We start from the raw sequence: 26,440 nt of genomic DNA, 5'->3' as shown, positions 1-26,440 counted from the left end.
TAGTGCACATCCTTGCTCATGATTATTGATGTATAGTTTGAAATTTGACACCTCTGACAGTGTCAACACAGAGAGCATTTCGTCAAGGCAGAATTGTGCACTCTCAGTGCATATTAGGATGTGGATGTGTCCCCTCCCCCACAGTGCCATCCGTCCTTGTCATCGCCAAGGCATTCGACTGTACACTTCATTAAGAGTTTGCTAATATTTAAACAGGCAAAGCAAAGCAATGCAGCTCCAATCTGACCTCTGAATGGACGCTTTGGGTTAACGGTTAACAAAAGGGCACGTTAGCCTGCGATACGCACTAAAAGATCGTTGAGTGTGATCTTTCATGGGTTTCGATGCCGCTCGCGTGAAATGGCGCACATCTGCAATATGTCATCATATCCAGTAAGCGCTGCATTTGGTTGCTTGTTCAGCATTGATGGGAAGTACAAAAGTACAAATACTGTACTTCACGACAGTGATTTGTATTTTTTTTTTTTATGGAGCTTTACTTTAATTTAATATGTATTTATTTATTTATTTGACTTCTTACTTTTTTTGTGGGGATAGAAAAGCCCCAAAGCCCCTAAAAATGTGTTTGTAATTGCGAATGGATGCCACAAGATGGCGGCAAAGAACTTAAAACAGAGGATCATAAAACATTAGCTACTAGCTAGCATACTAGCATGTTAGCAAACTGTAACATCAAAGTAAACTAAACTGTCTCTTTTTTGTCGCTGCGTCAGGACACAAGCGGAAACATACTCTCACTTATGATGAAAAAAATAAACAATGTGAAAAAAACCCATCCATAAATAATGTGTGGGGGGTTCAATCACTGAGATTAGCTAGTTTAGCAATGTTTTGTTATGTATTAGAGGTTAGCATCAAGCTGCATTGCTTTGCTTGTTTAAATATTAGCAAACTCTGAATGAAATGTACGGTCGGATGCCTTGGCGATGACGAGGTCGGATGTCATTGTGGGTGAGAGGGTACGCGAACCCAAATAGAGTAAGCACTAACGTATAGTGCTATTTTTTCAGTCAATTTAGTCCTGAATATGCCGTCAAAATTTCATCAAAACGGGAATTAACATTTTTTTTTTAAATAATTTTTTTTTAAACAATTTTTACTTAAATGCTTGAAAAAAAATGTTCTGAATGTTATGTTAAGTACCGCTGAACTGTACTGAAAAAAAAAGTACTATCGTTGATTATACTTTTTTTTTTTTGGGTAACTTTGTAACTTTTAATTTAGTGGTTCTTTCACATACCTCTGGAGGGCGCCTGCGTACGACTGGTTGAAAGATTCGACTACACTGCCCGGAAAAAACGCAAAAGCAACTCCACCCACGCCGTTTCGCGCTCATTCATGACTTTTAAATCTGCGGAACAAGCGTTGCATTGGGGTTTTGTTTCCAACCTGTTGCATAAATGAGCCGGTCCCGCTGAGAAGGACCGAGCTTTAATGAGTGGGGTTTAAGCCCTCTCTGTCCTTTGACTCCTGCAGCCTCAGCTTGGTCTCCTAATGAGCCATCATCATGCAAAACTGCCAGCTTGATACACATTAATTGGATTTTCACTTTTTTTCACCAATTAATTGAGCAGCATTGTCATGTTGGCAACACTCCCCCCTTTCTTCCTTCTTCTTCTTTTTTTTTTTTTTTTTTGTACTCATTGGCTCAAATAGCCACTGTCTGGACAGGGGAAGCTTTTTATTCCCGCTCTTTTCTTCTCCGGTACAGATCAGCTATCTCATTAAAGGCTTATGACATTTGGTGGAGCCAATCCCTTTGTGGGGAGAAAACAGTTTGTGTGCTGCTCAGTTGAAGCCTTTACATTGTGTCGAGCTACCTCCCCCAGCACCCGGTGTGGTGGGGTGGGGTGGAGGGGCGGGTGAGTCGGACCACTTGCACCCTGGAGGAGAGACCACAGGGTGAGGTCGGGCAATCCCACGCCGCCTTGTCCGACAAGCACCCAAACGGCGACACGTTGACACGCACGACATGTACTGTAATGTGGGGCTGTTTCCAATTCTGCTTGTGACGTTTGAAAAAAAAAAAAATGACGCGAGATGGGAGCTGGCAAAATTACTCGGTCTGTACAGATACTTGTGTAGAAAAAAAGACAATCTGGGAAATGTAGTACAGATTCAAGGACTTGATGCAAAAAAAAGTGGAAAAAAATATCTTGTGAATTTGGGAAGAGTTAACAGCAATACCAAATTTTAATGATTAAAAACAAAAATCGCCAAGAATATAAAATGAGGCTGCAAAATCATGAAAAATCCAGTGAATGCCTTCACAACCCACTCAACAGACCCTCAAAAACAATCTCTACTACCTGAAAAAGGGATTTGACTCAGTCTAGCATCTTTCTTATGCCTCCACATTGCAAATTTGAGCCGTGGAAATGTAATTAAGCTTAATGCCTTGTTTGGCTGCAATATATTCCACCGTCGTTACAACGAGGCACTCTAATGCAGCCACAACAGCTTGAAAGCCTGGTCCACGCATTGGCAGTAAAGTCAGGTTTTGTTTTTATTTTTCCCCTCGCTCTTCCCCCTTATCTCCATGACATGTATGCACTCATGGCTGACGATGAGGCACTTTACAGTGGCCACACCAGCCCGAAGCCCTGATCTACACACTGGCTGTCAAATAAGAGTTTTTATTTATTTTTTTTAATGTTCTTCCGTCTCGCTCTTCCATCTTTCTCTGCATGCTTTTTCACACCATGACAACGAGGCACTCTAAAGTGGCCATGCCAGCTCGAAAATCCTGGTCCACACTGCTGTCAGTCAATTCAGGCTGTGTTTTTAATTTTCGCCCTCACGCTTCCACTTTTTCTCCATGATGTGCACACACTTATGGCTGACAACAAGGCACTCTAAAAAATTATGCGAGCCCAAAGCCAACCCTGGCTGTCAAATTAGACGTAAAAATTTTTTAAAAATATTTCTTCCTTCTTGCTCTTCCGTCTTTCTCTGCATGCTTTTCCATACTGTGACAACGGGGTGCTCTAAAGCAGCTTCGCCAACTTCAAATCCCTGTCCAGTCAAGTCAGGCTTTTGTTTTATTTTTGCCCTTGCTCTTCCCCCTTTCCTCCAAGATGTGCATACATTTATGGCTGACAACGAGGCGTTCAAAAGACGCCAAGCCAGCTGGAAACCTTGCTAATTTGTTTTTATTTCCCCCCCCTCACTCTCTTTGACATTCGCGCACTCACAGCCAACAATGAGGCACTCTAAAGCGGCATCACAAGCAGTCAAGGGAAGCTGTATTTTCAGGGTGTGCATCTCTTCAATAACAGACGATTCGATAAGTATTATACATGATTAAGATACGATTCAAGAAAGGTGCGTTGTCAAGTGGAACGATTCGGTTCGATTCAGCAGGATTACAATTTGATTTGAGATGAGAAATTATTCAACCTAATTAAATTTAAATCGTCAGCGAATCATCAGCAACATCAAATTTGATTTATACCTGACGTGCGTCTCTCATAAAAGACGATTAAATATGTATCTTGTTACTCGGGTGGGCAATATGATTGAAGGATGGTGGGTTTTAAAGTGTAACAATTTGGTTGAGACCGGTTGGAATTAGATTGTGCTTGTGTACCTAACTTTTAATAATTCCATTTCTTCAAACAAGCAAGTGTTGAAATCATGTAATGGTATTTTCCACCATGAGATGATTGCACTCTCACGTCCACTTGTTAACTCCAGCAGTGACAAAATAAAAAATGTGCGGCCGTCCATTCCCGGGCAGCCGGCCCGTTGTTTGTCTGACCTCCGCCTCTGTGATGTCGAAGATTAATACTCTTGCCACACTCTCATAGAATAATGTCACTTTAATCTTGTTTGGGGCAAAAATTGGAGGTGGAGTGTGTCTACTTGTTTCCCGAGATTACTTCATCTTTCTTTCGGCGCTGGCGTGTGACTCTGCCGCCTGCTGTCCCCTGGCGCTGGATGTCCCATTACCCTTCACACGCCGCAACTTTCTGCCGTTTGCACAAATGCTGGCCACAGGAGCCGAAAGCGGCCGTGCTGCTATTGATGTTGTCGGGAGTATTGTTGAGCTCGTTTTGGAGGAATGGCCGAGGGGGGTGCCACTGCGAGTATCTGCGCATGTCGACATTCAATGACGCTAAAAAACACACAGTAATTATGTAATTAAATAGAATATAAGGACGTAATATATTTGCTTCAATTCAATGGACATTGTGCTGCTGATTCTGGTGTGTACGCTATGCATTAATATTCGTTCTTCACAGAGGATAAAGAATATGTCTGCGTGTTGTATTACCTTTGTTAAACGGTTAACACTACAACATCAATGCCATTCGTTAGCCTCTGTGTTATTTCCCATTATGCGTTAGCATTATGCTCACACGTTTTGAATTGACATCTCATGCTTGCAAGTTGTTTTTTGTGAGTTTAAAAATGTAATAAGCGTGTGAGAGGGGTAAAAAAAAAAAAGTTTTTTAAAATGGTTTTGTGGTGTCTATATCATGGATTTTCACATATTGCAAGTGGCCCTAGAACGCATCCCTACCATGGCTGAATTACAAAACCTCATATCTACTAATTTCTGATAAGTTTCACCTTGATTAATAGCATACTATATGAAAAACACACCAAAAAAAGCAACATATTTAAACTGGATTTAATTTTGCTAGCATGGTACATTTGGAAAAATCCCAAAAATATAAAGGGTCATGCATGAAATCTTGTGAAACTAAACTTCAGGAACATGTGATTGTTTAGCTTTTCTTTGGCTTTTTGTGGCAGTCAAGAGAAAAATGTCACGTTGACCAAAAATCAGAAATGTACAATAGTAAAGCTTTTGAAGTTTACTGAAAAACAGCCGACAAATATATTTCGATGAACCATTCTAAAACAACATTAAACACTGGAAAACGTTCAAACGATACATTTTTATATTTTGTGTAACAAAAGTCCCCGATCTTGTTGCTAACATACAGCTAACAGAAATTAGCATAGATGTTAGTCATTTTAAACTTTCAAACAACTGCTTCTTTAAAACACACAACAATACCCATGGGAATATAAATCAAATTATGAATGTTAAATACGCTTCAAATGAGCAAATACTAGTAACTAATAAAGCATTTTTTTTTTTTTTTTTTTTGCCCATCAAACAACACGCGTGTTATATGAGCCCTTTGGGCGGCTTGTATTTGTTTTGTCTGTCACCGGGTCGTTGACAGCGCCGCGTTAGCGCCTCTTTTCCACCGTGTTGACCTCATGAACGCGCCACAGCGAGCAAGCGAGCAGTAAATCTCTAATGAGGCTTGATGTAAATACCACATCGCACAAAACCGCATCAATCCCCCCCCCCCCCCCCCCGCGTAACAACTCATCATGTGCACCTCGCACACAAGAAGAAGAAGAAAAAAAAGCAACTCGACCTTGCGCTCAATAGCCACAATTCACTCCTTTTCGTTAGTGCTCATTGTCTTTTTTTAATTGCATTGTAAATTATTTAACTTGACTAGCATGTGGAGCTACGCATATTTTGCTAATTGTATTGTTTATCAGGGTGGTTAGCGGAGATGATTTACTTTTTATGGCCACTGACGTCGACTTGTGTACTTTCTTTAATGTATTTGATGGTAAGACTTGTGTTTAGAGCTGAGGTAAACATAGCTACAAACATTTTGAAACTGTTTGTACTAATTCATTAACAGTGCTAATGTTTTAGAGCGGAGGTTAGCATGGGTAAACGAGCGCTAACATTTGAAAACGTTTGTACAATTCATTAAAAGATATTGGATATCTTTTATAAAACGTGTATACCTACTAATAGTTCAGTTAAGTTTTAACTGAATGTCTTTTACAAGGTATGTTAACAAAAAAAAAAATGTTTATTTTTATAATGCTGTATGGCAATATGCATTCATAAGTACTGTATAGTAGTTACCGTATATTTTGCTCAGGTTTATTTGTTGTAAAATGAGTGTGTTGTGCTTACACCGTAAATAATTTGTGCAATTTAAACCAATAATATATTGGTTGAACGTGATAAATTAGTGTACCCTTAAATACCTCAGAAATGAAAAAGGTGCCTATTTTTTCACACAAAAAAAATCATTAAAAAAGTTGTACTCTTGTGCAAATAAAGTTGTATTTTAGTTGCACTATTTAGAAGAGATGTATTTTGTTGAGGTGAAAAGTTTTCATTGTCGTATTTTTCCACTGCAAGGTCATCCAAAATGCAGTTTAACGAGGGAAGAAAGTCACGTTTAACCAAGTAAATTTCAACTAAATGTATCCATTTAAGGTTTAAATAAATACATAAATAAATAAATACCACCCTTATTGTAGCATGGACATAAAATGTTTTGTTCTAAATTTGTAAAAGAAAAAAAATACTATAAAAAAAGACACACATTGTAAAACATTATGATATTTTTGGCAAATGCATAATAGTGTCATAATTATGAGACAGCAATGCTAAAGTAAATTTAAATCAACTGTAGCTATCTAAAGACTCCTCAGAATTGTTTTCCTTTAAAATTTGATTTATTTCCTGAATATGCTCATTATCAATGTATTAAAAAATTGTAATAATTCAAGCAGCTCATTACAAAATGTGAACCACAAACAGGAAGTGAAGCAGCTCAAACAAAATCAGTCACTGATGAAAATGTAAAATGAAAAGTAAAAACAAAAAAACAAAAAACGGATACTAAGTGATATTTTTTCGGAATGTAATTTGACAATCCTTTCAAATAAGTGCCCTTATGTTTTCCTTTCATCCTCTCGCCGGCTTATCACCCATTTCCATCGTGTGTCATCATCGTAGTAGCACGACAGCCACAATGTTTCACCTTCAAGAATGACTTGTAAGAATGAAACCATAATCAAATCTGAGCAGTTCAAGCCAAGAAACGGAAGGACACATTCAAGCGACGTGTTGGGGGGCTCGACTCTGCCCGTGTCGGTGCTTTGGGTGGGAAGTCCGTGAGGGAGGGAAAAGGAGGAAGTGAAGTTCACTTGAAATAAACAGCCTCATTAATGCGCTGTCACAACCTCCATTGGACTCCCCCAACAAGTGGCTGCAATATGAATCACAACTAAAGAAGCATAATGGAAAATACTTGAAAGTTTTACTGTAAAGTGATGGTGAACAAGTTAGTGAGGTTAAAATTAGTGACATTTTACGTGTGTGACTGTTGCAGGAGAATTTTACTGTTTTACATCTATGGAATTATGTTATATAAAATTGGAATTTCTCACAGGCTTATTCTCTGTTTCTTGCATTTCGAAAGCCTTTGCATCTTTTACCTTACGCTGGGTAAATACTTAATGCTGGAAACATTTGTCAATGTATGCAGCTGGCTGAACAGAATAGATTATTAGGAAGTGGAGGGGGTGTTGCGGGCTGCACAAACACACACACACACACGCAACGCACAAGCACACACGCTCTTCCATTGGTTCTCAAACTGAAGTCCGGGGACCCCCAGAGGTCCTCAAGTTCAAAGTTCATACCTAAATATGGTGACCTGTAGGGCTGCACAATATATCGAAAAAATATCGATATCGCGATATTGGCCCTTGCAATATGCATATCGCAAAGGCATCCAATAAGTTTTATTTGGAATTTTATGCTTTTTATATTAATTTGATCAGTCAGATGCTAACTAAAATGTGCATCGCCATCCAATAGTTGAAAATTATCAAGACATAATTGCAATTAATTAACTAAGATTACATTAAGGTTGCTTATTTTGCCGCATGAAAATGTTTTTCTTTCATTAGATAATAAAAATGTAATTTCTTTAGGTACATGTTAAATATCGCAATAATATCGATATCGCTATGTTCAGCAAGTATATCGCATATCGCATGTTTTTCCAATATCGTGCAGACCTAGTGACCAGTGTACCAATTAAACAAACCGTAGCTTTGGGCCAATCAAACGTTGGTATGATTGTGATGACGTATGTGATGAGAGAGCCGAATTCAAATGAGGGATTTTTTTTTTATTATTATTTATTTATTTTTTGTGGATCTAGATACAGTACTGTAGTTCCCTTTGTATCTATAATGGTCCTAGATAGTTGATTAAAAATGGATCCGAATACAGCCATCAGGTTGTGAGGGGAAAAAAAGAAGTAATGTTTATTTGTGTCTGAGCTCCTGAGCTCTTACCTGAAGTATATGAGTCAGGAATTAAAAAAAAAATGTATTGTGGGGATTAATGGATAACTCCAGTGAGAGACGTCTCTCTGTTCTTGGCAAAATGTCCACAGGCAGCTCAGGAATGTGACGAGCGTTTACACTAGTAGCCCGTTCCCATACATATATTGTTATAGCGGCGGTGGCCGTGATTGAATTTCTGACCTTTTGCCGGAATGAGAACACGAGGGGGTGGGCCGGTGGGAGGGAGGGAGGGGTGCATTTCAATTTTTGTTGTGTCATTGACGTCATCAAATAACTACAGGCGAGGAAAGATCACGGCTGCGTTCAATTACTCTGCTTTGTAAAGGCTAAAGATGACTGTTTTGGACAAGGAACCTACAACGCAAGACATCGCTTCTGTATAAATAAGTTCGACCAAGAAAAAAAGAGGCCAGCGCAAGCGTTTGGTGAGGGAACATTTTTTTGGTGTTGTGGGTACTTTGAAGGATAAATCAACACAAGCTTTCCAGGATCAAGCGCCATGTTCACGTAAGCGCGGCAATGAAGTCATAGCTCGCAGTCACATTACAAATCATATTAAAAAGTGCTGACAGCCGAAGGGGAGCGTTCCCGCTTTCATGTGGCCCAAACTCGCCCTCACTGTCGCTACTCTTTATTAGTCACATTTGAATCCCGCAGTCTGCCCCCCAGACCAGACAGAACCCCCACCACCACCACCACCTCCATTTTCTTTTATTTCTTAATTTGACTCCCTATCTTTATGAAAGAACACTTCACTGGGGAGCCTTGAAGCGATTGGACTTAAGCAGCCCACCCAGTAACAACACTGACTCCGAGTCCAAACTGAGAACACATTTGCGGGTAAATCTCACTTTATTTCTTATTGAGCTCATCGACAGGAGGACTTTATTTATTTATTTATTTATTTTTACATCTCATATTTTCTTTATAATAATTAGAGCAAATGTAACGGATCCATTTGAAGTTGTCTGTTGAAATTTGAAGGTTTGTTCTCAACAGAGCTCTATTTCGCTCTCTGTTGTGGACCTCTGCTGCCCCTTAGAGGTTAAATACTAGAATTTGAAGATCGGCACTACAGGAAAGAAGGTGGTAAGTTACTTCTACTACTCGACCACCCACTACAACAACAACAACTACTACTACTACTATTACTAGCACTACAATAAAAATGATGATAGTAATATATATTTTTGCTACGTTGTTGATATTCATAGTGTTCTGTTTGTGCTTATAGTTCTTGAATGAAAAATGAAAACTTCTAAATTAATAACACAAGTGTGGTGGCAATACTTATCATACATATATAAAATGCAGAGGCAACACGAAACAATTATATAAGAAAACCACAACAAACTACAGTGTACTACACTATAGAAAGTATAGAACAGAAAAACAAATCTAAATCTAGTCTGCCTTAAGTGTGTCTTCTAATCCCATTAGTTCTGCTGCTGATTGAGAGCAGTTGTCTCAAAACTTCTTTGAATTAACTAAACGGAATGCAACTCTTATTCATCAATCCCACACTGTATGAAATCTTGCTTATTGCTCATGCTCACACACATTTTCATGACTATAGTTCCACCTTTTATCAACCTTTTTTGACTTCTATAATTAGTTCTGGAAGAAGCAGATTTGCCAGCTACAGGAAATACTTTCAGAATATGTCGTTCATGCCATCATGAAAAGTAATTGCGCTGCAGGTCATATTCAAGCAATGCTGCCCTCTAGTGATTTGAGTTCAGCTTGTACTTCATGTTGAATTGATTGAAATATATCCTATATATCCTTGAAATATATACATTTGATTAAGTACCTATTGGGGAAAAAAAACAGATACAAAAAGAGAGTTGTGTGTATATTGTTTGCAAATGGCCAATCATCAGCAGGCTAATTGGTGCAAAAAAAACAAAAAAAACAAAAAAAACTATGTATAGGTCTACAGTGTTTAATAAGAAGTGTGAAAAGTGTTGTTGTTTTTTCTTATTATTATTCCTTTTATTGATCACGAGACCATCTTTCCAATTTTGGAGACTCACCAATGTTTTTCCAAGTGCACATTGGAAAAATCTCTTAACTATTATTTCATTACACGTACTAGTTGTTCAGTGATGTATAGTTCTGGGAAGCTTTGGATGCGTACTCGTGACATGTTGCCACGACTTGTTACTTTTCTTTTAAGTTGGAAATCCCACGGTGTCGTTTGAGACGAGACGAGACGGGGCGAGTGGTGGGCAGGTGGTGTGGGTTCAAGTATCCTGGGGCATAATTTATGAGAGAGGTTAAAAGTCAAATGAAGACAATGCCCGGCAATTAGATGTTGGTGAATACTGCAGTGTGTGACATGAGCCGGCGCTCGTTTCTCTCAAAGGCTGGTTTACCTCCTTTCTCACTGTTTAACTCCTTCAGATTCCTGCTGTAAGAACTTTGGTGTTTTGTATTTGATTTTGCGCAATTTGATCATGACGTAGGATAGGAAGTGCATTTTCAGATGGTCGCAAAAATTAGGGTCAGGATTTTAATATGTAATCAAGAAAATGTGCAGTGAACCTCAGCATATTTGCGGTTCCACATTTGCAAATTCATTTGTAAATTTCCGGGGGAATAAGTGCACCATTATTGGCTGAAAAACTAAAAAGTGCTTTCATTGTTTGTTTGTTTTTTTTGTTTTGTTTTGTACAGTTAGTAACTACTTTGTTCTGCCTCCTGTTTATTATGCGTGTAGTTCCATTTTTGACCACTTGTTGGCAGCACTTTTGTTCAACACTGTAAATTTGAAAGAAGAAAAGAAACCAGGAAGTAGTTCACTTCAGCTCAGTGTTGCCAAAAAGGGACTTGCAACAAGTCTAGTGACTTTTTCAGGTTGACAAAGCATTTAAGTCGTAAAGTTATTTTGAGAAGTGATGGCCTATTTTAAGGGCAAAAAAAAAAAAGTTAAATTGTAGTTCTAAACAACATATTTAGGATGTTTTTCACTCACTTTTTGCCTCTCCCATGATGTCATTCCTCTCTTCTACAGCGTCCATTACAATTACATGCAAATTGTCAGTTATGCAAATTAGGCATTAATGTCATTTAGTGACTTTTAGGACAACCAATAGCTACTTTCTTTTCTGGGGAGGTTGGCAATACAGGAGCTTAGTTTTTACTGAAGCCTATTCAGCGTCAAACCTTTTCAGTCCTGCTTTTTACGCCTACAGAGCGACGGCTGCAGTTTCATTTTATAATGATCATGATTATTGACTTCTAATTAGAATTCATATATAGATACATTGAACAACACATTTCAAGAAACTTAACTTTGGCCCTTTCAAGGGAAGTCAAAATGGAGTGCCCGAGAGGAAGTGTATGGAATATCATCATATCCTAAGGTGTTAAGTTGCTTTTTGTGAGTATTAGTACATGCACTTAACCTTCGGTCCCCGCCTGCAACACCCCCTTGGGCTTGTTGGCTCAGAACTACATCTGCCCTTTTCTCTCCTCTGCCCAGGTTCCTTCTGAAACACGTCAAGGAAACAATGTAGAAGGAAGTGAGAGATAAAGTTGCCGGGGCCCGTGTTTATTTGCTGTGTCAACGATTGAGAGATGACACTGTTTCAATATGTGGTAGAGGAAGAGCAATTTTCCTCAGGCCAAACACTTGAAGAGGCCGAGGAGGATTACTGACACTTGTGTTAAGAGCTGAATATCCTGACTTAACTCCATTTACTGCAAGCAGAGTCGTCATCATTTATTTATTTTAAGTGGGACAAAGCATATTATTGGTCACATTCAAAGTTGTTTTAAAACGTCTTCAGTTTAGCCTCTTTCAACCTGCAGATAGCCCAAATTGAAGGTGTTTGTTCTTCAAAAGACTTTCCAAGACATGAACTTGCATTATGAAAGTGTAGAGGAAAAATGGGACGTATGATCTATTTGTGGACTACAATTATTTGGGAGACAAATAGAGGCCTCTATTTAAGTAAATGGAGTATATAAAAATCTCTAAGTCATTGCAATCAAACCTCTACTTAGCCGTCCTTTAATCCTTACTCTGAGTTTGCGTCGGTAACTCTAACCTGCAAGCTGTCGGCAATGTGATTGATCACCCGAAGATAAACATCAGATAGAACAGGACAGACATTGATCCCCAGGAGGAAGAGAGGACTTGTCACACACACACACACAGCGACATACACAAACCTCTGTGAAGCATCTGTCAAAATAGCACAACACAGAACTGTATGCGTGTGACTAACGTGCAGACAGCTGTCAGCTCTTTGGGTTGCTGCTTAATGAACACGGGGTCGTTACTACTGCTTAGCGCAAAATGATATGGAAAAATTAACATAGTGTTTTTGCTTTTTTTGGGAACATGTACAACCTTTGCCTTGTACAAACAAAACGAAAACATTTTAAATCGTTCATCAATGTTCAACAGTTTGTTTTTCAAATTCATAATTGGGGTTGACGATTTTGATTAAAGCTGGAAATCATTGTGATATTATCATAGCCTAAAATTGAAATATCATACCATAAAAAAGAATAACAAGATAATCATTTGAATATTCTGCCAATAGGCAATCTTACTTTTATTTATTTATTTTTATTTTTTATTTTTTTCCATCATCCCCCGACGGCCACCCTGTCATGTGACCAAGTCTTACAGTGAACCAAGCAAACGTCTCCAATAACAAACCTTGTCATGCCTCAGCATTATAACGCAATGTGAACAAAAGCTTTGGCGGGCTCATGGGATCTCTGCTCTGTAGCTTTGTCATATTTGCTCTCTGGACCTGATCCCCCCGATGACCTATGATCAACTCCTCATCTAATATGAAGCAACCGCTGTAGTCTAATTAAAAATGCAACTTTATTATTTTTCGAGCCTCGCGGTTTTGTTTGGGGCAGGCTTGGGAGTTACCTCTCAGGTTCTCTCTGAAGGGGAAAGTCTTAAAAAGAATGAGCAGACGTTTGAATTATGCAAAGCAAGATTCATAATGGGAGAAATTGCCAGCTGTAGCAACTTGAGAAGGTCGTATTTGTGGCCTGACTGACAGAGGGGGCCCCGGGAAGACGGCTGTGGAGATTAGATGACGAGCACTGGAACCTTCTATGTGTTTGCGTCGATAAAGTATATATTGAAAGAAAAAATCAATTAAATCACACGTCTCAAATCATCTCATTGAAATGAATGGAAAAGCCATAAATCTGTTCCAGTCTCCTACCCCCAAAAAATCTATTGTGTATTTTAATGGTGAAAAATAGCACTTGGCCACTTGGGGAAGACAGATGGAGACATCATAACTAATAGTTTTGGAGAGGATGTAGAATTTATTGTGAGTTCTATTGTCTGTTGACATGTTGCTTGCTTTGTGTTCACAGAACCACAACATACAGTATATGTAGCGCTATAGCATTAAGCTAGCGGACTGAGCAGTTAAACCATGTGGTTCTTTTATATACAGGAGTTTATTATTATTATTTTTTATTTTATTTTATTTTATTTTTTTTTAAGGTTCTTAGTGCAAAGCATCATTAAGTGATGCATCCTGTAAAAATGACCAGTCGCAATGAGTCACGTCAACATAGGTCATTTTAGCGTTATTATACCACGCTTTGGCGCCATCTTGTGGATTCTTAGGACTACTGGACACAGTTTAGGCACCATTTTTGGGCATTTCACAAAGCCCCAAAAACAGAGAATAGGCGAGATTGAATATAAATAGTGTGAATCGGTAAGACTCGCACCTTAAGGCGTCACTCTACTTAGTTTATTTATGGTGTCTTTGTCTTTTATTGCTACTCTCCAGTCTCCACTCTGTCACAATAACAGAATGAGAATGTGGCAGGTGTTGTTATGTCCAGCCCCCTCCATTGTATTGAATCAACACAGGAAGTAGTGAGGACACAAATGATACAGGTGAGTGTGGAAGAATTTACCCTGGGGCAACTGCTGCCCACCTGACAGCTAACAATGCTTATGCCTGTGTCTGTGTGACTGTCAGGCTCGGCCCAGGAGGTGTGATGACCTCCCTGGTGGTCAGTGAACAGGCTAAAGTGGGAGCTACTTTTTGCAGCAAAGTTGCACTCTGAAGCGGATGTGATTAGCATGAAGCACTGGTAGGTCCTGAACACACACACACACACACTGATCTGTGCATATGCTAAGCTAGGGGTTTGCAAGTCTGCTTCAGGATTTAGAGTTCAGACTTGCGTGCGTTTTCCCAAAGTAGGCTACTCCAGCTTCTTCCCATATTCCAAAACATGCATGTTGACTAAATTGCCTATATGCGACCCGTGCAGCGTTGAACCTGGCCTGGCTGTCATTATTTGCGGATTAGTGCTGCTGGCCTGCTCTCGCTTTGATTTGGACATCTTTGCCACTTCCGTCCCATTGAGCTCTAGAGGAAGCGCAACACAACGGGGAGGAAGCAGAAACGCGTCATGTTGTTAATTAAGCCTGCACATATGAGCAGTCACCCAAAGACGTCACGTTGCGGTCCTCACACATGCAAACACGTGGCAGCATACAAAACATCATGTACAGACAATGACATTAATGCACTGAAAACACATTGATGTGAAACATTTGACTTGGGTAACATGGCTAAACTAATCAACCAGAGCAGGCCCAAGAAACAAGACAACACCCGTGCTGAGGGCCCCATACATCTTTTCCAAACAATAACGTTTCTGCCAATTATGTCATATTTCCAGACTGAGTAATTGTTCTAAAATTTCCTATGCCCGATCTAGAGTAGTGTATTTCTTAGTCATTCACGTTTCACACCCCTGAATAACACTCTTTTGCCCCTCTCCCCTTTAAGCGAAAAAAATAAAATAATAATAAATCCAATTTTGTTTATGACCCCATTGGAGGCTGTGTTGACAAAGTGAAGGCAAATCAGTATGAGAGGGAAACTGAAAAATAGCATTTATCGTCATTCGGTGGGCTCTGCTTCCCTCTGCAGGACCAACAAGCACGAGTAAGTCAGCATTCATTATAGTCAGTCACTTTATCACAGAACTGTATACATAGAGTTCGTGTGTGATTGGCCTGCGACCAGTTCAGGGTGTATGCCGCCTACTGCCCATAGCCAGCTGAGATAGGCTCCAGCAACCCCCGCGACCCTTGTGAGGAATAAGCGGTTCAGAAAATGAATGGATGGATGTCTACATAGACTCTGCTTTTTATGACTATTGTTATATTTTCCCCTAAAAACATATTTTATAGCTTCACTGGTTGAGAAACAAACAAACATTAAAAGACATTAAAGTTTTGAACCTATGTTAGGGGAAATGTTTCCTCAAAGGGAGAATAAATTTCAGCCCAACAATAGGTGTTAATTCGATTAATATGAAAAACAAAATCGGACCTGAAACCCAATGAAAACTGTAGTTTAATGTCACAAAAAAAGACAATAGTGGTACTTGGAATTTCAAATGAAAACAAAAGCAATCACAAGCAACACAAACACGCAGAAATTTAGAGCGCCAAGTGATTATGTTAACTCTCTCCTGAGTTCCAACTGAGAAAGTCAACAAACAAACAAAACTCATTTTCTTTTATACAGCAAGTCTAATTGTTAACGGTGCACTCAATATCTCCTGTTTAGGTGTTTGTGTGACGCAAGCTAGCACACGAAAAAAAAACATCTGAATTATAGTATTAACCTATTTCTTTCTTTTCAACCTAATAATTTCTGTTGTAACATTTTTTTCTTTTTTTGTATTCCAGAATTATTCATGCAAAGGCGAGTACAGTGGAGCCAAACACAAGGCCTGTGTCAGCCGGAGCAGCTGAGGAAGCATGTGAGGCCACTCGGTGTTCCTGCTCAACCTCAGCATTTATTTACCTTGCAAGTCGGGCTGGCCAAGATGATGGAGCATACGCTCAAAGAAAGGTAGGGCTACAGTGTGTGTGTGTGTGTGTGTGGGTGTGTGTGTGTGTTTACCAGAGGTGGAGAACTAAACATGCGTTGTACAGTCCCCGTGTTCCCGTGTGACACCGAAAATACTGTATATGCTACTCACAAAAAGTGAGGGAGTACTCAGCTTTAGTACAAAATTTCAGCGTAGGCCTAAAATGGATTGTGGCCTCTACAAGTAAACTCAAGTTGATGTGATGGTTATGTAGACTGGATGGATGGATGGATGGATGGATGGATGGATGGGTACAGTTTGAGGTAAAGCTGGCTTGCTAGCTAACTGCATAATGTAGTAGTAGAAATGGACCTTGTAATAAAACTGGTTGAATAACAACTGAATTATCTTCAAAAATTTAGAATTGAATCCCTGCTTCACGTAACAGGGTCTTAAAATGACTTGAGAATATTTGTGTGGTGTTTAGGGGAAACGGAATATAGGTGGGACTCAGATGAGGCCTATATGCGGGTTGGATGCCACTGCATCCGGTTTCCTTTGCCGCTCTCCTTTCCCGTCAATTGCACAAGCGCGCTCATTGAACGTGCGAGTGCATAAAAAGAACACTGTGTGTATCTGTTGGTGCAGTAAAGGTGTTTTCGTTTTAAGTGTCTCCTTCTGAGTAGGCAGGGCCAAAACAAACAGTAATCTCAATCCGCCTGTTATTTGGGGAAAATAACAAATCAAAATAGTCAAACTGCTACCACAATTTCATTATGAAGGACGTAAAATATGCAATACAAACAAAAAATATGCTATGATGAAAATCAAACTAAAGATTTCGGGTTTGTAAACCCTGAAGAAATTAAACAATTTTACATGTTTGGTACATTGCTGTATTGTGAATTTAAATTGAAAGTCTATTTCAAGTATTTCATTTACTTTTTTTGTAAAAATTGTAGTAGTTTTTTTTTTTTTTTTTATCCTTCCACAAAACGTTCCAATATTGTATGCACATACAGGACAACAAAATTTTAAAGACAGGCACAGATCACATATAAATGATAGAAACATCATATTATGTCTACATCATTTACTTTCACAATAACATATTTAATTATTGTTGTTTGGTAATTTCTACAGTTTCACTGAAAATGTTTGCTGTAGAACATTTAACAAGAAGCAGCATATTTGTGAGACTTTTATACATACAGTAATTCCCATAACCCTAAAATTAGTAGTACAACACTAACAACCGTGTTCTTCAATTCAAAGCAAGCATGACATTCATACACTTATTGACATTTTTTATTTTTTATAAATCATTGCACATTACATTCAAATCAAGACTTGCTTCCCCTCTTCGACACGGTGGACACATCTGCTGCTTGGCTGGGTGATTCTTCAACATTAGAGGGATTATCCCAGCGGGGTGGGATAAGGGGGCATCTTGATCAACAGCTGTGGGTTCGAAAGTGCTTTCACTCCACTGGGGAATTAAAACAGGCAGAAAGTATGCAGACTTGAATGAGCTCCCTGTCTTCCTCTGGCGATCCGCCCCACTGCCTTTTGCGGATCCATGGCAAAGCTGCATATGCATTCGGTGAAGTAGTTTTCATGCACATATTTTGCCAATGTAATAAAATAAAAGTCACACTTGAGAGTGGGTTAGTCAAGCCTTTGAGTCACACTTGACCTTTTGAACAACAAGAGTGCTTATACTTAAAACGTAATAGCCAAACAGAGTGATTCAGGCGTCGAAATGAGTCAACTGTACGACTTGTTTCAGTCTCCCTTGTGACTTCCACTGTGCCCGTTTTGTCTTTAAATGCTTCCACGTTGACCCCGTTACCAGCTGCAACGCTTTCGTTTTCATTTAAATCACGGAGAGTATTGGCTCTCGCATATAGGAGCGTCCGATGCATATGCCTTTTCACTAGCAAAAGAAAAGGGGGCGATTTCAGCAGTCAGAGTGAACACAATGCAGCCATTGATGTTGAGTCACAGTGGATACCTTCATTCACATACGTCAAAAGGGACAGTTAATGCTACAGCACCTGGGTTTCACTTAAAGACGAAGGCCACGTTTGTACGCTCAAATCGTCTCCAAAAGCCATCCAGAAATGTGCAGCTCATTAAAGGCAAAAAGCTAATTATTAGACTGATTAGCTTTAAAGTGAAAATAAATGTCGTAGCTACATGTTTGAGGCACTAAAAGTTTGTATATAGTGGGGTAGAGGCCCTGTTTTGGCCACAAATAAAATATTCTGACAAACTAAAATGATGAAAAAATGTTATATATTCTGCAGCAGAATATTACATAGGTAGTTCCTTACATGTTTTTAGCAGTTATCTTCAAACATCGATAGTATATTTAGACACCAATCTACTAATTCACTTTGCAAGGTCTTAAAACTTTCCAGGTCTTAAAGCAATTACAAAATTTGTATCCACATAGTGGCGGCACGGTGGTTGAGTGGTTAGCACGTCAGCCTCTCAGTGCTGAGGACGCACGATCGAGTCCAGGCTCCGGCCTTCCTGGGTGGAGTTTGCATGTTCTCCCTGTGCCTGTGTGGGTCTCCTCCCACATTCCAAAGACATGCTTGGCAGGTTAATTGGGCGCTGTGAATTGTCCCTAGGCGTGCTTGTGTGTGTGGATGGTTGTTCATTTCTATGTGCCCTGCGATTGGCTGGCAACCAGTTCAGGGTGTACCTAGTACCTAGTGCCCGAAGCCAGCTGGGATAGGCTCCAGCACCCCTGCGACCCTTGTGAGGAGCAATTGGTTAAGAAAATGGATGGATGGATGGATGGATGGTATCCGCATAGTATTGTGGACAGACAGCAGTTTATTCGTAGGAATGCTACAAAAGTAAAAAAAAAAAAAAACATTAAAAAAAAAAAAAAGATACTTTGTAGGAGGTAGAAACACTAAAATGACTCCAACTATCTCCACATAATTCCATCCCTTTAAAATTATAAAGCAATACTTTGAAAATATTCATATTCTGTAGCACAAATATCACATGAAAATTTCCCATTTGGTTGAGTTCAGCTCTCATTTTACCTGAGTCAAAAACAACAGAGTTAAAGCACATTTTGCTTTCTTGGCCACATCTATCACAGCATCATAATAAGTTTTCCACATGGACACACAAAACACATCCCTGAACGTCTAGATATAATCCATACAATCACAAAAAATACACTTTTTGTTCATGCACTAGCTTCATAAATACTTCTCTTTGTCATGAAGCTATTTAGTGTTTCACAGAACCTGTTGTACAGAGCAAATGTGAGCAAATACATTTTGGTCTGTGAAATCGTCCTGCATATTTACGGTTCACTTTTGATGCCACGAGAAGCCAACACCATTTATAAATGGGAAACTCATCATCTGTGCCAACTGCCAAGAGAAATGCTGAATTGATCAATTCCTCACATTTTTTCGCATTTCGCTGTAATGCTCACTGTTCAGTACCAAGCGCCCACAAGTAGCAAGGATAACAGTAAGGCACGGGTGTCCAAAATACAGCCTGGGGCTATTTGGCGTCTGTCGTCCATGTTTAGCAGCACATGTCAACTTACTTCCTGCACGACATGACAAGGCAGCAGAAGAGAAGGAAAAAAAATATCAATCTCATCTCTCACCAAACACTAAAACAGTAACATTTCTATTCATGCTCAGTGTCGAGGTCAATTTAGCACAGACTGCTCGTTTTTGTTTTGAATGTGCTCATTACAGGGGCGGATCAATTCTAGTTGACCTCCGCTGACCACCCAAAAACTCCAGAAAAATATATACAATTTTAGCGTTTTCGCCAGACTTTATAAATATATTTCTATATCTAAATATAGTGTTAGTCTAATAGCATAATTGCCTAAGTCATTTTTGGAAAACAAGTTAAAAAAACAAAAACAGCTGCCTCGATTGAACCTCTGTGGATTACCATGATGTGGATGAATGACAATTTCTTCATCATAAAGTAGAATATGATTTTTAACCAAGAACATTATATTGGTGTTTGTTATTGAGTTAAAAATGACTTGGGCAGTTATGCTATTAAGCTAACTGTAGATTTACCGAGGCTGATGGATTAGCTGTAGCATGTCAAGTAGATTACAAAAAAATTTGGAAGAGAGAGTGAAATTTTTTTTTAACGAAAGGTCGTGTCCTCACACAAGCTGACGGACTTATTGGCGAGCATCTTTGCATCGTCCACAAACTTGTAACCAAAAAACCTCATGTTGGGTCCGCACAATTGCTGCACCGCTTGAGCCAGCGGGAAAGGAATACTATATCTCCATTTCTCCGCCTGCTCCGTCGAATTCTTTTGTGTGGAGTAGACGTCGTCGGCGGCGGCGCCCCGCGTGGTTTGGGTGTTCCTCAGGATCCACTCGCGGGCTTGAGGGCTGAACGGGATCCCCGTGAACTTGTACATGTCCTCGGCTTTCTGCATTGGGTTGCGAGCGACGTCCTCGTAGCGCACCAACATGTAGCGTCTCTTCAGCCAGTGAGGTTGACTCAGGCCCAGTTCGGCGAGCCACCTGATGTGCTCACAGTTCCCCTGGACGCTCCTCGCCTCCTCGTCATTCAACTTCAAGGACTTCCACGTCTGGGAGGGTGAGAAGGCCGCCATGCGTGACGCAAATGTGGCACGGGGATCTCGGACGAGCTGGATTATTTTGATGTTCAGGCGAGGGTCCTCCACCAGAGGCCGCAGCGTTTCCCAATGATATACGCGGACCGTCTTCATGAGTTGATATTTTTTTGAAAGGCACGACTGCGAAGCGAGGGTCAAGTTGAGCGGACCGCACTTCCGATTTGTACAGTGGAACCTAAAACAAGATCACAAATTTTAGACAATATTTGAAGAGCTCTTTTCCAGAATGCTGCAAAAGATTGCTCTTTCCATGTCATTCAGATTAAAATCACTAACCTATAAGTAGGAAAACAGATCTTTCCTACATTGAGATTGACAGTAGATTGACAGTAGTCGTGGGCGATATGACGATATTAGATTGTTAATGTGACTTTAATGTGTTGACAATCTCATAAAGCTAAAAGATCGTCAAGAATGTCTGTAGGGCACATTCTATACAGTTCAACATTATGTGGGCTCAAGCTTGGTTTATGCTTGTCTGTGAAATGACGCAATTTCAGCATCTCCGTCCCTCCATGACAAGTCCACATTGCCCACACGCGCACCTACGAGAATTTTTAAACTAAGCGAAGTCGTCGCGGACGAGCAAACGCTGTTATAAACAGTGTTTTGTACTTCCCAATTCTGTTTTATTTACGTTGCTAACTCATCCCAAACTGTTTTTGTCGATAGTTTATTGAGGAGAAAACATTTTCAACTTCTATAGCGGTGTTAAGCGCTGTTCATACACCGTTGGCACCCTTTACTGCCTCCTGTAGTCTGGGAGGCACTATTTCAATTAAAACCTGTTTTTTTGTTTTTCTTTTAGGGTTTTATATACATTTTAAATATGTTCTAAATATGTTCTGACAGCTGTTTGGATTAAACTTTTTTTTTTCTAACCCCAATTTACATGAAAGTAGAAAAAAAATCAATGATTTCAATGTCTCCTCTATTGAGAGTTTTATTTGACTTTGAAATTATGTTTAAAACTACTAGGAGGGTACGATGAAGCGTGTGAGGCCCGTAAAATGTACACATGGAACGACCATGTGTCTGTCGTTACGAGTCCGACCGGGAAATAAATTATTGCTTCCGGTTTAGCGTTTGAGTCATGTAACGCGTACACTGAATTCGCAGTTGCGCATGCGAAGGGTAACGGAACCATAGCGGAGCCGTTTTCAAAGTGTACACTCGAAATCAGTCGAAATCAATAAATCTCCACCAGCTAAACTACAACTTTCTGCCTTAGAAGAGCAAGAGAGAGGCTTTATTAGCTCCTTCAAACAGCGAGTAAAAACTGTTTTAGGTGATTGCGTCGTTGCTAGCGTGCAAAATGACGCTTCTGGCAGTCTTCCATAATCAACAATACCTCTCAAAATCCTCCTTGATGACGGGGGAACAGACACGCTCTTCACACAGCGCCACACTGGAATATCTGCGGAACAGCCACGAGGCCACGTGGTCCCGGGGCGGCGGAGATAGGAACTTCTCCAGAGGGGTGAAGTCGCACAGAAAGAGACCCCGGAGTACATCCCGATAAATTCCCTGCTGCAACAAAGTGCTGTCGTACGTCTCATTGGCCATTTGTGCTACGTGCCACAGAGGCTCGAAGAGGTAGAACATGTTCTCGCCGTGCTGGTTGAACATTTCACCCAAGAATGAAGAACCTGTTCTCGTGGCGGCCATGAGCAAGATGTTCTTCCGACCCCCATTTTGAAGTTCTTCCTCTTCCTGCTCCTTGCTTTGAGCAGCGTAACGCTCTTCTGTAGAATTGACTTTGGAGAGCAGCGTGTTGAGCACGATCGGGTTGCTTTGCGTTACGTTGCTGTAATCCAGTGACGATTGTGTAGTCTGCTGTGAAGTTTGCCTGTGCATCATTTTATCAGACACCCTGACGAGAAACCAAACAATTAGCAATCAAATCTTAAGAGGCGGAAAATTGCACGTAACTCTTACCTTGATATGATATTGCTTTCCTTTTCAATGATGACCAACGCCACGATAAAGATGAAGACAACGGCATATTTGATCTTCATTTTTGCCAACTCTAATTCTAGAGAGTCAATGTGGGGCTTCTCATACACTGGTTACGGGTTCATTCTGTGCCAAAACAACAAAGAAAGTATGATAAACATTTATTATTAGCTTCCATCCATCTTGTATAGCGCTTATTCCCATTTGGCCCATAGTGGAACACATCTCCATTGCACCATAAACAGTTGGTTGTGATTTCAACACACTTATCCCCAAATACTTATCCCCATATTTGGATGTGCACATATGAATTAATTAAAAGTGGCTCCGCTGCATGATGATATTGGTAAAATGTGAGTTAGTATTCTTTACATCAGCAATTTTAAGTTGTATTGTTTTCCTAATTGAACTTTTTCTTTTTGAGGTTCTGATAAAGACTATATTCCCACGTCCCATCGTGCGATTTGGTGCCGTCAAGAGAATGATTAATTTTCACATTTCAAGTATATAATTATGCACAATTTTCAGGCCGTTGTTGGGCGGTTGTGTGCCCTGTAAGTAAATCTCGCCCAATTATCTCAGTTTTAATACGTTGCGAGCGTCAAAGACCGAGGCACTTGAGCGTGCACACTTTTACATATTCAGGAGTTGCTGAAGCGTTTGGCAAATCGGACTATTTGCTCAAGCAGAAACACACATCAGTCTGTTTATCATCTCGCTACAAATTACATTAATGGCTGCCTTCGCAAGTGGAAATACTGAGAGCTGAATTCCCACTGGAAGCTTGGCAGTTTTTTTTGTTTTTTGTTTTTTTCCTGGGATGTTACTGTAAATCAACTGTCACTTGATAAACAAGAAATTCATTCAAATTAATTGAAGCTGCAAGCACTGATTAATTGGCACTCACATGTGTGCTGAAAGAGGACTCAAAGCTGGTTTTGAATCTCTTAAAAATCCTGCGATTTTGATTTGATTATTGGTTAGTTGAGTGCCCTTATATACTCATATTTAGTGCACAGAAAGGTTTTCCTTTTTAGTTTGAAATAACTTACTTTTACCTCCAGCATCCTGCCATACCTGGAGTCAAGAGCAGAATCCGGGGTGGGTTTTTTTTGTTTGTCTGTTTGTATTTTTGATCCTACCTTAAATCCATCCAGTTGTATTGTACTAGCATCGTTCTAGCTAGCTAGCGCTAAGCTAACCTGTTTTCTCCATTCCAAGTGTCCAAACTCCCATTGAATGCAGCATTAATGTTACAATGCATAACTCGGCTTTATTGGTGGCCGGCATAGCAGTTTGATGCTCATTGTTTGGCCAAATATTCCCATACGCTCGCAAAGTATGTTTCTACCTGTTTCCGTTTTGCAGCAATTAGCATTAGAAGAGAGCTAGGTTTCATCAGTTTTCACAAATCTATTTAAAATTGTAAGTAATTGAGCTGTTTTTTCTAGATGGCCCTGGTTGATCTCCTTTGCTCTGCTGCCACCTGCTGGCCGTTTGTGTAATAACTACCATTTTTGCAACCGTTCTTTGGAGTTGAGAGGCTGCATCAAAGCCTTCTGTATTCTCTAGCATTAAAAAAAACGTATAAATACGTCTTTGGGACACTTAGAACATAAAAAACGTATTTATACGTTATTGTGAGCAAATAAGTTAAAAGGGAATTTAACTGTTAAATTTGTTCCTGTTAACCTTCAAATTCACATTTGCGTTCATTCGCATCTAATCGCTGGCATGTTATCGTCAGACCGAAATTACAACTACTTTCTGAAATCAAATGTACCGTCTATTCATTTGACTAACATTGGCGTGACTCTCCCCAAATATTCCCAGTGAAACTTTACTCCAATCAGATTGCACATTGCTGGATTTTGGGCCTGGTGCTTAATCTGTTGGGTAAATAGCTCAGCGGACTTGTGTGCTTGCTACACAGTCCACTTCACTCTCTTTTCTTTTCCAATTCTGCTTGTAGCAGATGTGTGTAAGTGTTGAAAGCACATCTATAACCGCTCCAAACAGCAATATGAAAGATTTTTTTATGGTTTGTTTTGATTGTATGATTTTTAAATGTTTTATGTTATATGTTCTGTAAAGCTCTTTGTGACAGTTGTGCCTGTTTCAAAGTGTTGTATTAACTCTTTTACTGCCACACATAAAAAAAAAAAAAAAAATGCAGTGCCAGCCGATTTTGAGCATTTTAACTCATCTTTCAAGGCAAACAGAATATTGTGTGATTTTACTACATATGCAAGGTGCGTACCACATGAAAGATCGCAATCCGTTCTTCCATTAGAAAAAAAAGTATGTTTCTACCATATTCTGTTATTTAGTAATCACCATTTGAAAATAGGTCATTTGAGTGACACTGAGCGAAAACTGAAAAGGAGAAAAGCTTTTTGTGAAAAGATACGTTTTCTCCACAACAGTGACACTAATATTTTTTGTTTAGTGACATCCTTGAAAACGTTCTATTTCATCAGATGTCATCAGATTCCTTCATGTTTCATTGCATGTTTCATTCAATTCTACACAAAAAAAAATACAATGCTGACATCTACTGGCCATTGTTAGTGGGAGTTTTTTATTCCACAACCCATTGACCAGGCAGAGCTGCACTTAGGCATTGCACCGATTTATAAAAAAAAATAAAAAAAAATGGAATAGATAAAAACGGGTGGATTTTTTTTTATTTTAATTAATATCCCACAAATGCCAAATCAATCAGAATGCCGTGTTTATATTGTTGGGGGTGCATGTAGCATATTATAGTAAAGGTCTTCGGAGTGTTGTGGCTTCCCCTTTAAATATACATGCAAATGATGGTGACAACATGGTGCGAGAGCATGAGTGTGGCACTGGTACCCATTTCATTCAAGCATATGGGGGAGGGGGGATACTGAATAAAGCGTTTCACACATTTATGTAGTGAATGCACACTCATGAATATTGCTGTATGCTATTATAAAGTGTAGAACGAATGCTTTTGTGCTAGTAGAACACATGGGTTAAAAAAAAATGAGTTACATTGACCTGTCAACGAGATAAAGAAACGTCGTTCTGATGGGAATGCACTACCTCACATCCTCGTTACATTTTACGACTCTACTATACGGTCCGACGTTATGGTATTTTCATACGTTTTCAAAGGGTCCGTTCAATCGGCATTAAAACAGCATGTACGTATTCCGGTTATGTTTACGATTCATATTGTCCGACCTTTACTTGTTCTATCTGTCCGTGGTCGAGGAAGAACCTTCATCCACGCAACATCTTTCTGCATTGTCCCCGGCAAAGACGCACACTGCCTCAATTGTGTCCAACAGCAGACTCAGAAATATCCACGGATCCGGAGAAAATAATTTAGTTTAAAAAAAATAATAATTCTAATAAAAATAAAATAAATCCAATTCTGACTATGACATATGAAACGTTATACCAAAAGTTCCCGAGTCAAAAAGAAAGAAATTCCATCGATTCGAACTTTTTTCTTCTGTCACTTTTGTCTCATTCTGTGCAATAAGTGGAGCGCGCGCCCACACCAGCACGCGACACGAGCCATCGTGCGTTTGGGTGACGTCACAAGGCTACGCGCGAGATGTGCCGTTGGCCAAAGTCACGTGACACGCCCCAAAACTTTCCACGCACACACACACTTAACAGGTTGGGTTTAACAAAATATACTGTACAATACAGCCGACCACATAGCCCACTCTACTTTTTTTTTTCTATTAAAAATATATGTACTTGTAATACCTTTACACTGGCTTCCAGTAAATCAAATGGCCACGTATCCAAA

General features: G+C 39.7%; 2 protein-coding genes across 4 annotated transcripts in view; one reads left to right on the top strand and one right to left on the bottom strand.

Moving 5' to 3' along the window:
* cdhr1a (cadherin-related family member 1a) overlaps positions 1 to 26,440 on the top strand; it is a 271,515-nt gene that overhangs the window by 225,203 nt on the left and 19,872 nt on the right. For both annotated transcript variants that reach the window (XM_077496326.1, XM_077496324.1), the window contains exons 12-14: positions 13,974 to 14,083; positions 14,169 to 14,283; positions 15,902 to 16,067. The gene's annotated coding sequence lies outside the window, so the exon portion shown is untranslated. The remainder of the gene's footprint in view (positions 1 to 13,973; positions 14,084 to 14,168; positions 14,284 to 15,901; positions 16,068 to 26,440) is intronic.
* chst3a (carbohydrate (chondroitin 6) sulfotransferase 3a) lies at positions 18,953 to 26,195 on the bottom strand. 2 transcript variants are annotated; one of them, XM_077496255.1, is made up of 4 exons: positions 25,861 to 26,195; positions 22,627 to 22,770; positions 22,040 to 22,561; positions 18,953 to 20,863 (listed from the first exon to the last, which is right to left on the bottom strand). In XM_077496255.1, exons 2-4 carry the CDS (start codon positions 22,704 to 22,706, stop codon positions 20,182 to 20,184), a joined length of 1,284 nt encoding a protein of 427 aa, XP_077352381.1. In that variant the 5' UTR covers positions 22,707 to 22,770; positions 25,861 to 26,195; the 3' UTR covers positions 18,953 to 20,181. The 2 variants fall into 2 exon arrangements, with proteins under 2 accessions (XP_077352381.1, XP_077352382.1); XM_077496256.1 differs by having other exon boundaries at positions 25,867 to 26,195.

Source organism: Festucalex cinctus, chromosome 14, assembly GCF_051991245.1.
Source record: "Festucalex cinctus isolate MCC-2025b chromosome 14, RoL_Fcin_1.0, whole genome shotgun sequence".
Classification (NCBI taxonomy): domain Eukaryota; kingdom Metazoa; phylum Chordata; class Actinopteri; order Syngnathiformes; family Syngnathidae; genus Festucalex; species Festucalex cinctus.
The sequence above is the reverse complement of the archived record's forward strand: the minus strand, read 5'-3'. Positions and strand labels throughout refer to the sequence as shown.

What these genes read in the sequence shown, in the direction of transcription:
- chst3a (XM_077496255.1), bottom strand. Translation starts at nt 22,706, where the DNA reads ATGAAGATCAAATATGCCGTTGTCTTCATCTTTATCGTGGCGTTGGTC. An exon ending in GAAAGCAATATCATATCAAG is followed by an intron (nt 22,562 to 22,626) that starts GTAAGAGTTACG and finishes GTTTCTCGTCAG; the next exon opens with GGTGTCTGATAAAATGATGC. An exon ending in ATCAAGGAGGATTTTGAGAG is followed by an intron (nt 20,864 to 22,039) that starts GTATTGTTGATT and finishes ATCTTGTTTTAG; the next exon opens with GTTCCACTGTACAAATCGGA.